The sequence below is a fragment of the Erithacus rubecula genome (assembly GCF_903797595.1).
Source record: "Erithacus rubecula genome assembly, chromosome: 15".
NCBI classification, from domain to species: Eukaryota; Metazoa; Chordata; class Aves; order Passeriformes; family Muscicapidae; genus Erithacus; species Erithacus rubecula.
Genome location: NC_136667.1, coordinates 17,727,467 through 17,740,421, shown reverse-complemented (window position 1 = coordinate 17,740,421; position 12,955 = coordinate 17,727,467). Strand labels below are relative to the sequence as shown.

Below are 12,955 nucleotides of genomic sequence, written 5' to 3'. Positions count from 1 at the left end.
CAAGCCACAGGGAAATCCTCAGTTTTCCTCCTGGGTTTCTTGGCTGAGGAATTTCCCCTCAGAGCTCAGTGACAACACCTGCATTTCCCATGCCACAGCTCTCCAGATTGCAGCACTTGAGTGCCATTGATTTACACCACCTGGGACTGGAGATCCTCCAGGCTGAGGTTATCATTTTTAAAGAAAAGTGACCCTGTCCCCTTTGTTTCACCAAGTTCTGTCTCTGAGAGGCTTTTTTACAAGGAGTTAACTGATTGCTGGTGGACTGGAGGTGGTGAGTGTGCCTGTGGAGCTGGCAGTGACACTCCTGATGTTCCAGCAGATCATTTTTCCAGGCACAGTCAGTCTGAACTACTGAGGAGCAGAAGGATCCCTTTTTCTGCCTGCACAAACCATAACAAAGGTATCAGCTGGCAGCTGATTAGCTCAGGATTTATCCTTTGCCATTCTGTCAGCCCCAAAGCTGAGCCACTTTGTGTTGCTTATCTGCTAAGTGAGCAGTCCAGCTGCCTGGAAAGTGCTGGAAAGCCTCTCCTTTCCAATGGCTCTGCCTTGCTCCTGCTCAGGAGAGGTTTTGGAGCAGCACACACAAGGTCTGAGCTCTTCTCCATGTCCTGGGATGTGAGGTTAAGACCTTCAGTGCTTTAGGCTCTCACCCTGAGCTCTTGGCTCTCACTTTGTCAGGTTATCTTAAAAAAGCAAAGCAGCTAATAGTTAAAAGGATATTTATTACAAAGCACATCAGTCTCAAAAGGCAATGGCAAAGCAATGGCAAATGCAGTGGCAATAAGTGAGTGGCTAGAAGCCAGAATGGCTGAAAGCACCAACTCTCCCAATATAAACTCTTATACAGGATTATTCCAACAAGCTGAGACACAAACTCAGACCATCACTCCTTAATTTATTAGAATTCTGGTTTCTTAGCAGTAGGTTATGTATAGAACTAGTCATACAATCTATCTTGTTCTATCTAAAAATGTCAGCAATATTCTTACTGTAGCTCTGTTGTGTCTAAGTCCTGTCTACAGCTCTGGGCCTGGAGCCTCTATTGAGGATATCAGTGTGTTTCAACCTTCACTAGAACTCTCACTGTCACTGTGGCATTTGAAACCTTTCACTTATTAAAAGCATTAGTATCACCCTAAAACTTACTAACTTACTAACTTAAATGTCTGCTTTATGTGTGAGTGGGTTAATGTACTTCAATCCACCCAAAGGCTTTAGTTCAACCCCTGCACTCTGATTTCTCCCTGAAGAATTCAGAGAATCCCCTGACTCACTGGATCCAACACTGGGGCTCTTTAGTGCTTCTTGACTGAGATACTCGAGGCTGTCCCATCTCTGGAAGTGTCCAAGGCCAGGTTGGATTGAGCTTGGAGCAAGCTGGGATGGAGAGAGGGGTCCCACCGTGGAACAGGATGGGATTTAAGGTTCCATTAATCCCATTAAAGTTCCATTTAATCCCATTCTGGGATTCTATGGCATTGTGGTTTTTTTTCCTTTTGCACAGAATTCCACAGTTAGGGAGGGAAACAAAGCCTGGGACAGAATCCCACACACAAATATCCCACCCACAGGTATCCCCACCTGTTCTGATGTTGCAGTTGGACACAGGGAGGGAAAAACCTTCTCATAGGCAGAGAACTCTCCAGGCTTGGGTATAAACTGGACAAAGCAGATAATACAAATCACTGAGAGAACAAAAAGCACTGAGATAAGTCACTGAGATAACAAAAATCACTGAGATAACACAAATCACAGCCATTTCCTCTAGGACCCCCACTGGCTTAGCAAAGAGGAGAACCCATGAAATAGAAAACTTTTTTCTCTATTTTTGATCAACCCATAAAACAGAAAATATTTTCTCTCAATTTTTGGTGAACCCATAAAACAGAAAACCTTTTTCTCTATATTTTTTGTTTTTTAACACAGTGAGAATGATGCCCAGGAGACCAAACACCCACAAGTGATTAACAACCGCAGCAGCTGAATCCATCCTTCCCTTTTCCCAATCTTTATCACCCACAAACTGCCTCTTGCTGCTGTTCAATGATTGACTTTAAGATGCCATCAAGATTTCACAGAGTGAATGTAGAATGCCAGATTTATCTAGTTTGGCTTCCATTTCAGGTTGTAGCTTATCTGGGACAGTTTATCTGCAGCCCCTGGTTGGCCATGTGGTAATTCAGGAGCAGGCTGCTATTAAAAATCAATTAGGGCTGAAAAACAGCTTCTGTCACATACCCTGGAAATCCCTGCTCCCTTCCATTAGGTGGATCAGCAGAACCATACCTCTCCTATTTGCAGCTGAGGAAAGGTAGATTAATTTTAGGTCTCTTGTGAATCTGAAAGTTTGGTACAGATGAGTCTTGGAGGTTGGGAAAGATGGTGGAGAATGGGGTTAAATAATTATATTTCTTTCCTGAGCAGGAAATACTTTTGAGGCATTTTATTCTCTTTTGACTAAGATGCATCAATTATTGCACAGTTCAATATTTTCCTGCATTTTAGGATTATTTCATATTTGCTTAGCTGCCTTCTTTTGATTTATGTTACTTCTTAAACAAACAGTGACATTCTGAAATTCTTTCAAAAAATACTGTCAGAGATAGTTTTAAATTTAGTGCTTCCATCTTTTCAGTCAAAACTGGGTCCTGATTTGTGAATAGTTTGATATCAGGAAGCTCCTTTTTTTTTCCAGCCAATTTCCTCTTGGCCTGTATCTTCATCCATCATCCATCCATCCATCCCATAACCTTTTCCATCCCCTGTCACATGGCACATTCCTTGTTTTTTCCTTTTCTCCACAATACAAGAAAGAATTGTGGTTACGTTTCCCCTGACACCTTTTTGCACTTTGTTGCAAATACACAAAATTTTACTTTTTCTGCTTTTTCTTATCACAGATAACCCAAAGATCTCTTTTTAATTATCCAGTGTCTTCTTTTAATTAGAATAAAAATAAAAATATTGCCACATTTGATAGCTCCCAGTGTGGCTCCACTGGAGAGCAAGGCTGCAGAAGGATTAAACAGCTCAGGGATGACCACTAAACACATTTTCATAATGTGACTCAACAGGAGAATTTAGCATTTTTGGGAAAGTGCACAAGACACTGGACTGGAATAGAAATATTTCCTATTTGTTTTGGGGCTTGGACCAAGCTACAGAGTTGTGGTTCAAAGATCAGATTTCTCAGCTCAAGGATTGATTAGAACCAGGGCCTGCCTGACCAGAAAGTTCAGATGTGTATCTGAAATTTCCTAAATATGGGGAGATTAGAGATCTGATGTTTTAATTTGAATTAATCTCTCTCACATAACGTTTCCTGCAATGCCCTTACACCAAAGCACAGCCAGAATAAACCAAAGGCATGGAAGAAAATCAGGCATTGAAAGACAGCACTAGAAATTAGAGAAATCACCCAGATTTGGGGGTTTTATGTGCTTTGGGTACAGTGTTCATGTCCATACACACAAATCCCACTTTCTTTTTTTTTTTTTTTTTTTTTTTCACAGTGCCCTGAGTTCCTCTTGTAAAACATCATCATCATCATCATCATCATCATCATCATCTCACTCGTGGCCTTTCTGCCACACACACTTGCTGTCCTCCTGGTGAAGCCCCTGGGTTTTTTTCTCTGCTGAGGACAAAATTCCCAGTTCTTAAGGCTGAAATGGAGCTCAGACCCCTCAAAAGGCAGCAGGGCCACTCTGCTGTGCCCATCCCTGCTTGGTGTGGTGGGAGTGAAACTGGGCTGAGCTGTGTAGCTCCAGCTCTGCTGATCCCCTGAGGATTAATTCCAGGTGACAACACTTGGGAATGTCCATGACATTCCTAAAGCAAAGTCTGAAATCCATGTTGATATCCCCAGGTGAAGGACAGGAGCACTCCCAAATCCCAGAAATATCTTGAGCTGGCAATCCATGAATGCCATGTCCCATTCTGGGCAATTCCTGGAGGAACTTGGGGCTGAATCCAAGGAATTGCTCATTGGTTTTAACCCCTGTGTGACAGGGGCAGGTTGTCACTGGATGTTCTGACCCCATGGAGCCTTTCTGGGCAGCTCAATGCTCACACTAAACTTTCCAAATCCATGTTCTTTTCCTGCAGACTACAGGAATCCATTTGTGGAGATGCACAAGGAGCACCCTGCCATCATCTACATCATGGATGATAAGAAAACAGTGGTGGTCCCCTGCAGGGTCACCTCACCAGACATCAGACCCAAGCTCACCCAGGTAAGAGATGATTCAAGGTCTGGGCTTCCAACAAAGTGAGGCAAAACAGAAACTTAAGTATGTGATAAGATACTAAATACTAAGTTGTTATTCAAAATGTATAAAGCTGGTAAATTCCATTAAAAATAGCAAAGACACTGAAAATCCAGAACCTGTTCTTGCAGTATGTTACTGTTGAACTGGGTAAAAAGATTTTTTGAGGATTAGGCTGAGTCTATTTTTTTTTTTTTTTTTTTTTTTTTTTTTTTATGTTGTGGCTTGGTGTTGTAAATTGGCAGAGGTAGATGACAAAGCACTATTTTCCTTCAAAATTCTTTCTATAGCACCTGGCTCTCCCTGAAAGGTTTTCTATGCCTTGGACCTCCTTAGAACAATTGCCCATTTTTGCTTCATTTCATCAATTCAAACCAAGTTTCATCTTTGGGAATAGATGGCTCCAGCATCCACCCCTCTGGCAGCAGTTCACCTGAAAGCCAAGGTGACAGCATGGTCTGTGCAGGCCAAGACTGCTTGGGATACTACAAATGGAGATTTGAGGGCTGGAGTCACTCATTTGATTGATAGAGTCACTCATTTAAAGGGCTCCAGAACTGCTCTCCATGGAGTGAGGAGCAGTGAGGTCTCCTGGCTCCAACCCTCTTTTCACAACAGGGATTCTGTGCCTATCCAGTCTGACAGCTCAGGAAACCCTAAAGGGAGCAGGAGCTCGTCCTGTGCCCCCTTTCCAGTTCTGGAGGGGCTGTGGGGGATGGGCTGCTCTGGACCTGGCACAGAGGGGGCTCAGCACCTCTACTCCTCGTGGCAGCTCCATGTCCCCTTCTCTTAGGAGCAGCTGATGGAATCACAGGGGCTGGGACAGAGCTCCAGCTCTGCAGTCAGGGTGGTGGCAGCAGTCCCATTCAATGGTGGCTGCATCCTCCTGCAGTGGCAGATGTGGTTCAGCTGGAGCAGTGCTCCTGGAGAAAGTGCAGTTTCCTCTGAAGGTGCAGGGATGATGTGGAAGGGTCTGGTTTTCCTCTGGAATGCAGTGGAAAGAAGGTGCCTTGGTGTCCAAAATCTGAGTTTTTATCTGGGTAGGAAAGGCTTGGCTCCTCCCCTGGGTGGAGTATCTCCCAGTGGGATGATGGAATTTTATCAGTCATGCTCTGGGACTCAGTGGCCATGAACAGGAGATATCTCCTGGAGGGAGGATGGGCTGTGGGAAGATAAAGATGATTGCCCAGCTGGTTTAAAGATGGCCCATTAGCAGATAATACGCGCCAGGAGATCAGGGTCACTGCCACACCTGGCTGCAGCAGATAGGGACAGAATCCACATTTCTGGCCACATCAACACAGACCTGGAGCCTTGGGAAGCTCTGGGTTCCAGCTGTGGGTGGCACAGCTGGCTTGGCCCTGGCTGGGAATCCCATTGATGCCTAGAACAGAGGCTGGGCAACATTCAGAGGATAAAGTGGAGATTTATTAAAGGTTCACCTTGGGCAGTCAAAAGCTTACAGCAGTCAAAAGATACACCCAAGCTGGATCATGGTCATGAGCTTCTCAGACAATTAAAAGTTTAGTCCATATATAAGTGATAATCCTCCAATTACCCCTGGTAATGAATTTATTTCATGCAATGAATATGCATTCCCCCAGTTTGCTGACCCCAGTTCACTTTTGTTGATATTATTGGGTCCTGAAGCAGTGGAGTGTCCTTGGATTTCAGGCCTAGAGGGATTATTTTGTTTAACCAAAATGTGGAGACAGTTAACTAACACTCTGTATGGAGTTCAGAGTTATACCCTAATGCAGTGCAGCATTTGAAAAATAGAAAATCTAAAATCCAAAGGCACCAGCACAGTGCTGGGAGGAAGCAGGGCAGGAGGTGAGCGTGGGGGAGGAGAGGTGAGTGAGGCCATCAGACTAATTTAGAACATCCTCTGCTTCCAAATTTAATCTCCAAGAGACAACTGGAGAGGGAGGACAACACTTCAAAGGGAGGAAAGCCACTGTGATTTCCTTCAAGCAGCATTGACGCTTTTTTGTTTGATTGTTTAAATAGGTATTTGTGAATATTTTATGAAGATGTTTCATCTGTGTGTGGTGTTGAAAAGGGCCTCCTGAGCAGGGTTATTTTTCCTTCCCCCTTCCCCCAGGCATGGGGGAACAGAGTTGCCAAACCCTGAAGTTCAGCTTTTATTATTCTTGTGGAAAATTGACTCTTTGCCACCGTAAATTAAGTTCCTTGTGTTACCATTATACTTTAAAATCATTGCAGTCTCTTTAAACATGCTCAGAGAAAGGTGCCTCATTATGCTAAGCAGATCCCAGCTATCTCAATATATCATCTTTGTTATTAACAAACTCAGGCTAAGACACACAGCTCAGGCTTTTAATTTGCTTAACATGATTTTAATTCAGGGCAAAAAGAGCTTTTTCAGTCATGTCAGATCTGTTTAGTCACTGATCTGGTTCAGTGTGTGTTTGCCACTTCCAGCTTTGACCTTCATGAGTGCTAAGCATTATAAAGCCTGAGGTTCCAGGCCTCTCTCTGTAATTTTTTTCCTATTTTTCCTGTTCTAAACAGAGATGCCACAGCTTGATTATTTCAAAAGCATTTACAAGAAATGCTGTTTCCCTGCTGCTGTCAGAAGAGATGTTGCTCCAAAAGACAGCAACTGTCTGGCTGTCCCCCCTTCCCCATGCAGCATCACCACAGTTCCTTTGGGTTTGCTCCGTGCTGGAATTGTAACAATTGACCCAAACCAAGGCCAGACTTGTGTGTCCAGAGCCCCAAGCTGTGTGGAACAGGAGAATTGTTTCAACTGAACCCAATTTAAGCTGCCCTGCCAAACCAGAGTCCTGACTGCTGGGAGACAAACAGGAGCTGCACACAACAGGAATTGGAGCCAAACTCTTCCATCAGGGTGAAATTCCTGCTTTCAGCCCCTTGGTTAGCTCCCAAAGATAAAGCAGGGTCTCTCTGAAAAGGAAAAACTCCTCTTGCCTCACCTTTGAGCAGCCAGGATATGAGGAGGAGGAGGAGGAGGAGGGAGAAACAAATAAATTTAATTGTGATGAGGTTGCTGCAGGCACACTGAGGTTTGCCCAAACCTTTAATTTTTTGGGCAGAAGTGATCTCAACATCCCAAAGAGCATCCTCAGTCCTAAAGAGCCTCCCTGTGTCCTGCTGGGGAATCCAGAGCTGCCTGTGCTTCCCTTCCCCACCTGCAAACACCTGAAATGGGGCAATCCAGTCAGCTCTTTAATTTCACTTAGTTCTTTTGTACATTATAATCCAGGATTTTCAAAATTTTTGGAAAGTAAATTACATTCCCTCTAGCAAATAGAGGATTTTCCTGTGTGTTAATAAGAATAAACTGATTATTCTCCTAATAAAAGCCAAGCTGCTCAACACTCGTGTTGTTCAAGGGTGGACATAGGAGGGTTTATTCTCATTTAATTTTTGCTTTAGTTTATTTTCCACATTTTCTATTCTCACTTCTTCTTCATAAGCAGAATTGAGGGTGTTTTTTCAAGAATCTCAGAACATTACAAGTATTTATGAATTTAAGACAAGAAGTGCCTTCATTTCTGTGATTTACACTCCTAAATCACCCAGGTTGGAAATCCATGGGGTGTTCTGAGAGTGTCTCCCCCTTTTCTGTGGGCTGGAGAGAACCTGGGCAGTGCCCACAGACCTTGTAGATAAGTTAGCTAAGATGAGATAGTGAATCATTCTGATTTTGGGAGGGTCTAACTTCACACACGTTCTTAAAGTACAAAGAGGAAAATGTGTGGTGGCTGGGAGGAAACACCTCCAAAAAGATCACCCAAAAAACTCATAGAAGATGGGCATAATGATTTCCAGAGGAGGGATGAGGGAAATGGGTCCCACACGAGACCTGAGAGGACTGGGACTCCTGAACTGGATGCCCAAGTGCTGAGTTTCTGTCACTTCTGCCTTGGTTTTGGTTTTTGTTTTTTTTTCTGTTTGCTCAGGCTGCTGCTGAGATTTGTGAGATTTGGATGTGTGATTCAGATCTGTGAGATTCAGATTTGTGAGGTTCAGATCTGTGAGATTCAAATCTGTGAGAGTCTGATCTGTGAGACTCATGTGTGAGATTCAAATCTGTGAGATTCAGATCTCTGAGATTCAGACCTGTGAGATTCAGATCTGTGAGGTTCAGATCTGTAAGATTCACATCTGTGAGATTCATATCTGTGATATTCAGACCTGTGAGACTCAGATCTGTGAGACAGATGAAATTCAGATTTGTGAAATTCATATCTGTGAGATTCAGATCTGTGAAATTCAGGTCTGTGAGATTCAGATTTGTGAGATTAAGATCAGTTAGACTCAGATTTGTGAGATTCACATTTGTGAGATTCAGATCTGTGAGATCAGACCTGTGAAATTCAGATCTGTGAGATTCACATCTCTGAGATTCAGACCTGTGAGGTTCAGATCTGTGAGGTTCAGATCTGTAAGATTCACATCTGTGAGATTCAGATCTGTGATATTCAGATCTGTGAGACTCAGACCTGTGAGATCTGGATCTCTGAGGTTCAGACCAATGCTCTAGAGCCCCCCAAGCCCTGGGGCAGCTCCAAGCCCTGCCCTGCCCCTAAAGCACTCACCCTAGCTCCAAGGTGACTCTCACCCCTTCTCTTCCCTTGCAGTACCCTTCTTCTGCAGAGATCAGCTTCAAGAAGATGCAGTGGGACCCCAAGAGAGGCTTTGTCATCCCCTCCCACTCCTTTGTGCCCTCTGGCATCCTCATGTGCTCAGCCCATGTCAATGGCAGCATCTTCAACTCCTACTACGTGGCCCAGAGACTGGGTGAGTGTCCAGGAGCACACAGAGCTCCTGGTGCCATCCCCTGCTCAGCCTCACTCGTGTCTGAGACATCTCCCTGGGCTGCATCTGCAGCTAGTCCAAGCTGGAATGTTAAAAGTAAACTCCTTTTTTTTCTTTTTTTTTTTTTTTTCCCCTCCTATTCAATAGAACTTGGATTGGAGCCACTCCTGGTTTTGAAAAATGACCAAGTGCTGAGGTGGTACAAAACAGGAGTGTTTTATTCAAGCCCCACCAAGGCTTTATTTGCTTGGATTGAGCTGTATTTACATTAAAGCAACTGCTTTAAAACAGCAGCTTTCCTTTTGCTTCTGGTCATTACCCACGTGTGATTATCCCATAAAAATCTCACTACTCTGCTAATTCACATCTTTGCTTTTTATAGATTTTCTCTTGGTGATTTACTACACCATTTCCCTTGGATTTACAGCTGAGCTTCAGCTCATAATTAAAATCGGAATTTGAACCAACTAAACAGTAAATTTTTGAGTGCTGGGCATTTATATGAAACCAATTAGAATTTATTTTTCTATTGTTTTTCATGCATGTTCTTTATCTCCTCATATATCTTCTATTTACTCACACTTCATTTCCATTAGCTCATGGCATCCTTCTATACAATCAGCACTCACTTTGAACAACAGGCTTGTAAATTTGTGTGGCAGCCAAATAAAATCCTGCAAATCTCCCTCTTTTTTTTTTTTTTTTTTCTTGTTGGAGTAATTTTTTATTAAAATCATGAATGCAAACGTACAAAAAACCTCTTAGGCCATTCCTCTGCAGCTCAAGAGGACCCAGGAAATCCCTTTTTTTGTGTTACTGTCAGTGCTCAGGTGTGGTTTTGGTACTGGGCACCAAAAACTGATGGGAGTTCAGAGCTGATGTATTTAAGGCATTGATAAATGAGTAAGAGCAAAACATTGGGGGATCCCATTTAGGGATTCAAGGATCCTGTTTGGGGATTTGGGGATCCCATTGAAGCATTTGGGGATCCCATTCCAGGATTTGGGGATTCCATTTAGGGATCGGGGAATCCCATTCCAGGATTTGGGGATCCTATCTGGGGATTGGAGGATCCCATTTGGGGATTTAGGCATCCCACTTAGGAACTGGGAGATCCAATTCTAGGATTGGGGGATCCCATTCCAGGATTTGGTGATCTCATTGTAGGATTTGAGGATCCTATTTGGGCATTGGGGCATACCATTCAGGGATTTGGGAATCCCATTCCAGGATTTGGGGATCCCACTTAGGGACTGGGGGATCCAATTCTAGGATCTTGGGATCTCATTCAAGGATTAGGAGATCCCACTCCAGGATTTGGGGATTCCATTTAGGGATTGGGGGATCCCATTTGGGGATTTGGAGGATCCTACTTGGGGATTTGGGGATCCCATTCCAGGATGTGGGGATTTAGGGATTGGAGGATTGCATTTATGGATTTGGGGATCCCATTCAGTAAGGAAAGGGAGCTGGGCAGGAGAAGCACATTTCATATCCAACAGAAGTGGATCCTCTCATTTTGAGGTCCCCAAAAGGGGGAAAACTTTGAAAACTTTGGGAAGTTTTCTGTGGAGCTGCAGAGTGGGTTGGAGCCGTGGCAGAGCAGCCACTCCTGAGTGTGCTGTGGGGTCAGGGACTGGCACAGGTTGTGCTGCTGCTCACAGTGTGCCTGTCCCATTGCAGAGAGCAGAATCCAGAACCTGACCCTGAGGGCAAGTGCCAGGAAGCTGCTGGTTGGAGAAACCCTCAGGCTGGAGTGCAAAGCAGAGACATTCTTCAACGGGCGCATCGAGCTCACCTGGACCTGCCCCCGAGGCACAGTGAGTGCTTGGGACACCTGCATCCCCCTCTTCCCAAAATTCACAGGGCTGGAAAAACCCTAGTATTGCTCACTCTGAAATTATCCACCATTTATAAGCCTGGAATTGATTGAGCTTCGTGTTTGGATTAATCTAAAACTGAAAAATCTACAATTTCTCTGCTCTTCTTGAATCTGCAAATCTCACTAAAGAATCCCTGGCAAGAAAATCCAGGAGTGTTTCCTTCTTTTGGGGAAAAAAAATTCCTTCATCCTTTCTGTCCTGACTGTCTCAAGTGGCAAGTCTGAAATGCAGGTTGTAAGCTGTCAATCTCTATTTTGGTATTTATGAAGGAGGAAAAAGCAAAGGAAAACACAACTGAACCTGTGGAAATTGTCCTCAAAGAATGAAATGTAAATTCTGAGTCTTGAGCTTTCTGTGGTTACAACACAAAAGTGCCAAATGTGAAGTAGAAATAAGTGAGAGATTGAACATTTGAGGTACCAAACCCTCTCACTTCTGCTAAAAAAAATCAGAGGCGGATCATTTCCCAAAGCAGTTCATTTGTCTGAGATTATACTCTTGGGTCTGTTTGGTGCTAAGAATTAAAATAATTGGGGGGGGTTTTTTCTGTTTAGTTCAGAAAAATACACATTTGGGAAGTTTTCTGGGAAGGTGCAAAATGTGATTCATAAAAACCAATTAGTTTTTATTTGTTTCCTTTAAAAAAAAGAATTTCTCAGTTGGTTTCAGTGAGGAAACTACAAAAAATATAACAAAGAATTTGTAGAGGTCCAACCACTACAGTGTTACTGAATTTGGTTTCTTGAACTCCATATGGTGGAAAAGATTTCTTTTCCTATGAACTCTCCTTATATTTCTAACATTATAAATGCAAAACTCCTTGGCCAAATCTCTGGGATCAAAAATCTCATCGAAAACGATAATGCTTTCTAATATTCCCCAGGAATTTGCATTGGCACTTGGCTGTCATAATATATTACATTTCTGTCATAATATATTTCTTTGAGAAAGCAGGAGGTTTTTAATACAGAAAAAATACTGACTGTGACCAAAATAAATTCAAAAATCTCAGACCCAAATGCTGGGAGCACAGCTCTGACCCTGCAGATTTTCCCTGAGATCTTTGGGATGTGGGCTGGGATGCATCCCCTTGTTTACCTGCCCAAAATTCAGTCCAAAGTGCCACATTTCCACTCTGCTTCTCTCTCTTACTAGACTTGATAATGAAACTTCACACAAGAGCTCTTCCTGCTGATCTGCCTTTTATATTATTTATTTCATTGAAGGGGAGATGTGATGGTTTGAATCACTGCTTTCCTTTCCTGGCAGCCCTTGAAAGGGTGAACACCAAAATCCAGTTTTTGCTGTTTTTTGACTTTTTTTTTTTTTGTGATTCCCAGCACCCTCACCCCAAGAGAAACATGGACAGGAGTGATGTTGTGTACAAAGTGGGCAGCAGCCTGATAATTGAGAATGTCACCGTGGAGGATGGGGGCCTGTACATCTGCAGGACATTCAATGAGACAGAGACAGTGACCAGGCTGGAGGCCAATGTCACTGTCACCGTGTATGGTGAGTGCCCAGCTCACAGGACAATGCCAGGCTGCCAAATCTGTTGCAATTAGGGAGAAAGTCAACCATTAATCACCTACATCCTCTAATTAGTCAATGAGAGTCAGCTCCCATGTGTTCAAGTAAATTCAAGGGGTACATTTAGATGGAGGCTGGGAGGGAATTTCTGGATTCTGGGGTGCCTGAGGGAGCTGAACTCTTTGGAAAAGGTGGTTGTTGAGGATCAGGAAAATCCATCCTGGCTCCACATGGACAGGAGTTGTCCCAGGCATTTCCCACACTGATCCAGGGGCAGTGCAGGGGCACGTCTTCTGCTTTCCATGGGAATTCCTTTGAGTGGGAACAGCCCTTGGTGGCTGAGGCTGGGCTGCACTGGGGAGCTGAGGGAACAGCCTCGTCCATTTGGTTCTGTGCAGGTTCTGTAGTGGAAAAAAAAAAACCCTGTGGGAACAGAGCAATGCCAGGTGTGAGCTCTGT

General features: G+C 43.7%; 1 protein-coding gene across 3 annotated transcripts in view; it reads left to right on the top strand.

Annotated features, from left to right (window-relative positions):
* The window catches only part of LOC306808398 (vascular endothelial growth factor receptor kdr-like), a 127,559-nt gene that overhangs the window by 48,560 nt on the left and 66,044 nt on the right, over nucleotides 1-12,955 (top strand). For all 3 annotated transcript variants that reach the window (XM_079318967.1, XM_079318966.1, XM_079318968.1), the window contains exons 4-7: nucleotides 4,114-4,241; nucleotides 8,906-9,065; nucleotides 10,767-10,903; nucleotides 12,307-12,478. In XM_079318967.1, the coding sequence (XP_079175093.1) occupies nucleotides 4,114-4,241; nucleotides 8,906-9,065; nucleotides 10,767-10,903; nucleotides 12,307-12,478 (597 nt within the window). The remainder of the gene's footprint in view (nucleotides 1-4,113; nucleotides 4,242-8,905; nucleotides 9,066-10,766; nucleotides 10,904-12,306; nucleotides 12,479-12,955) is intronic.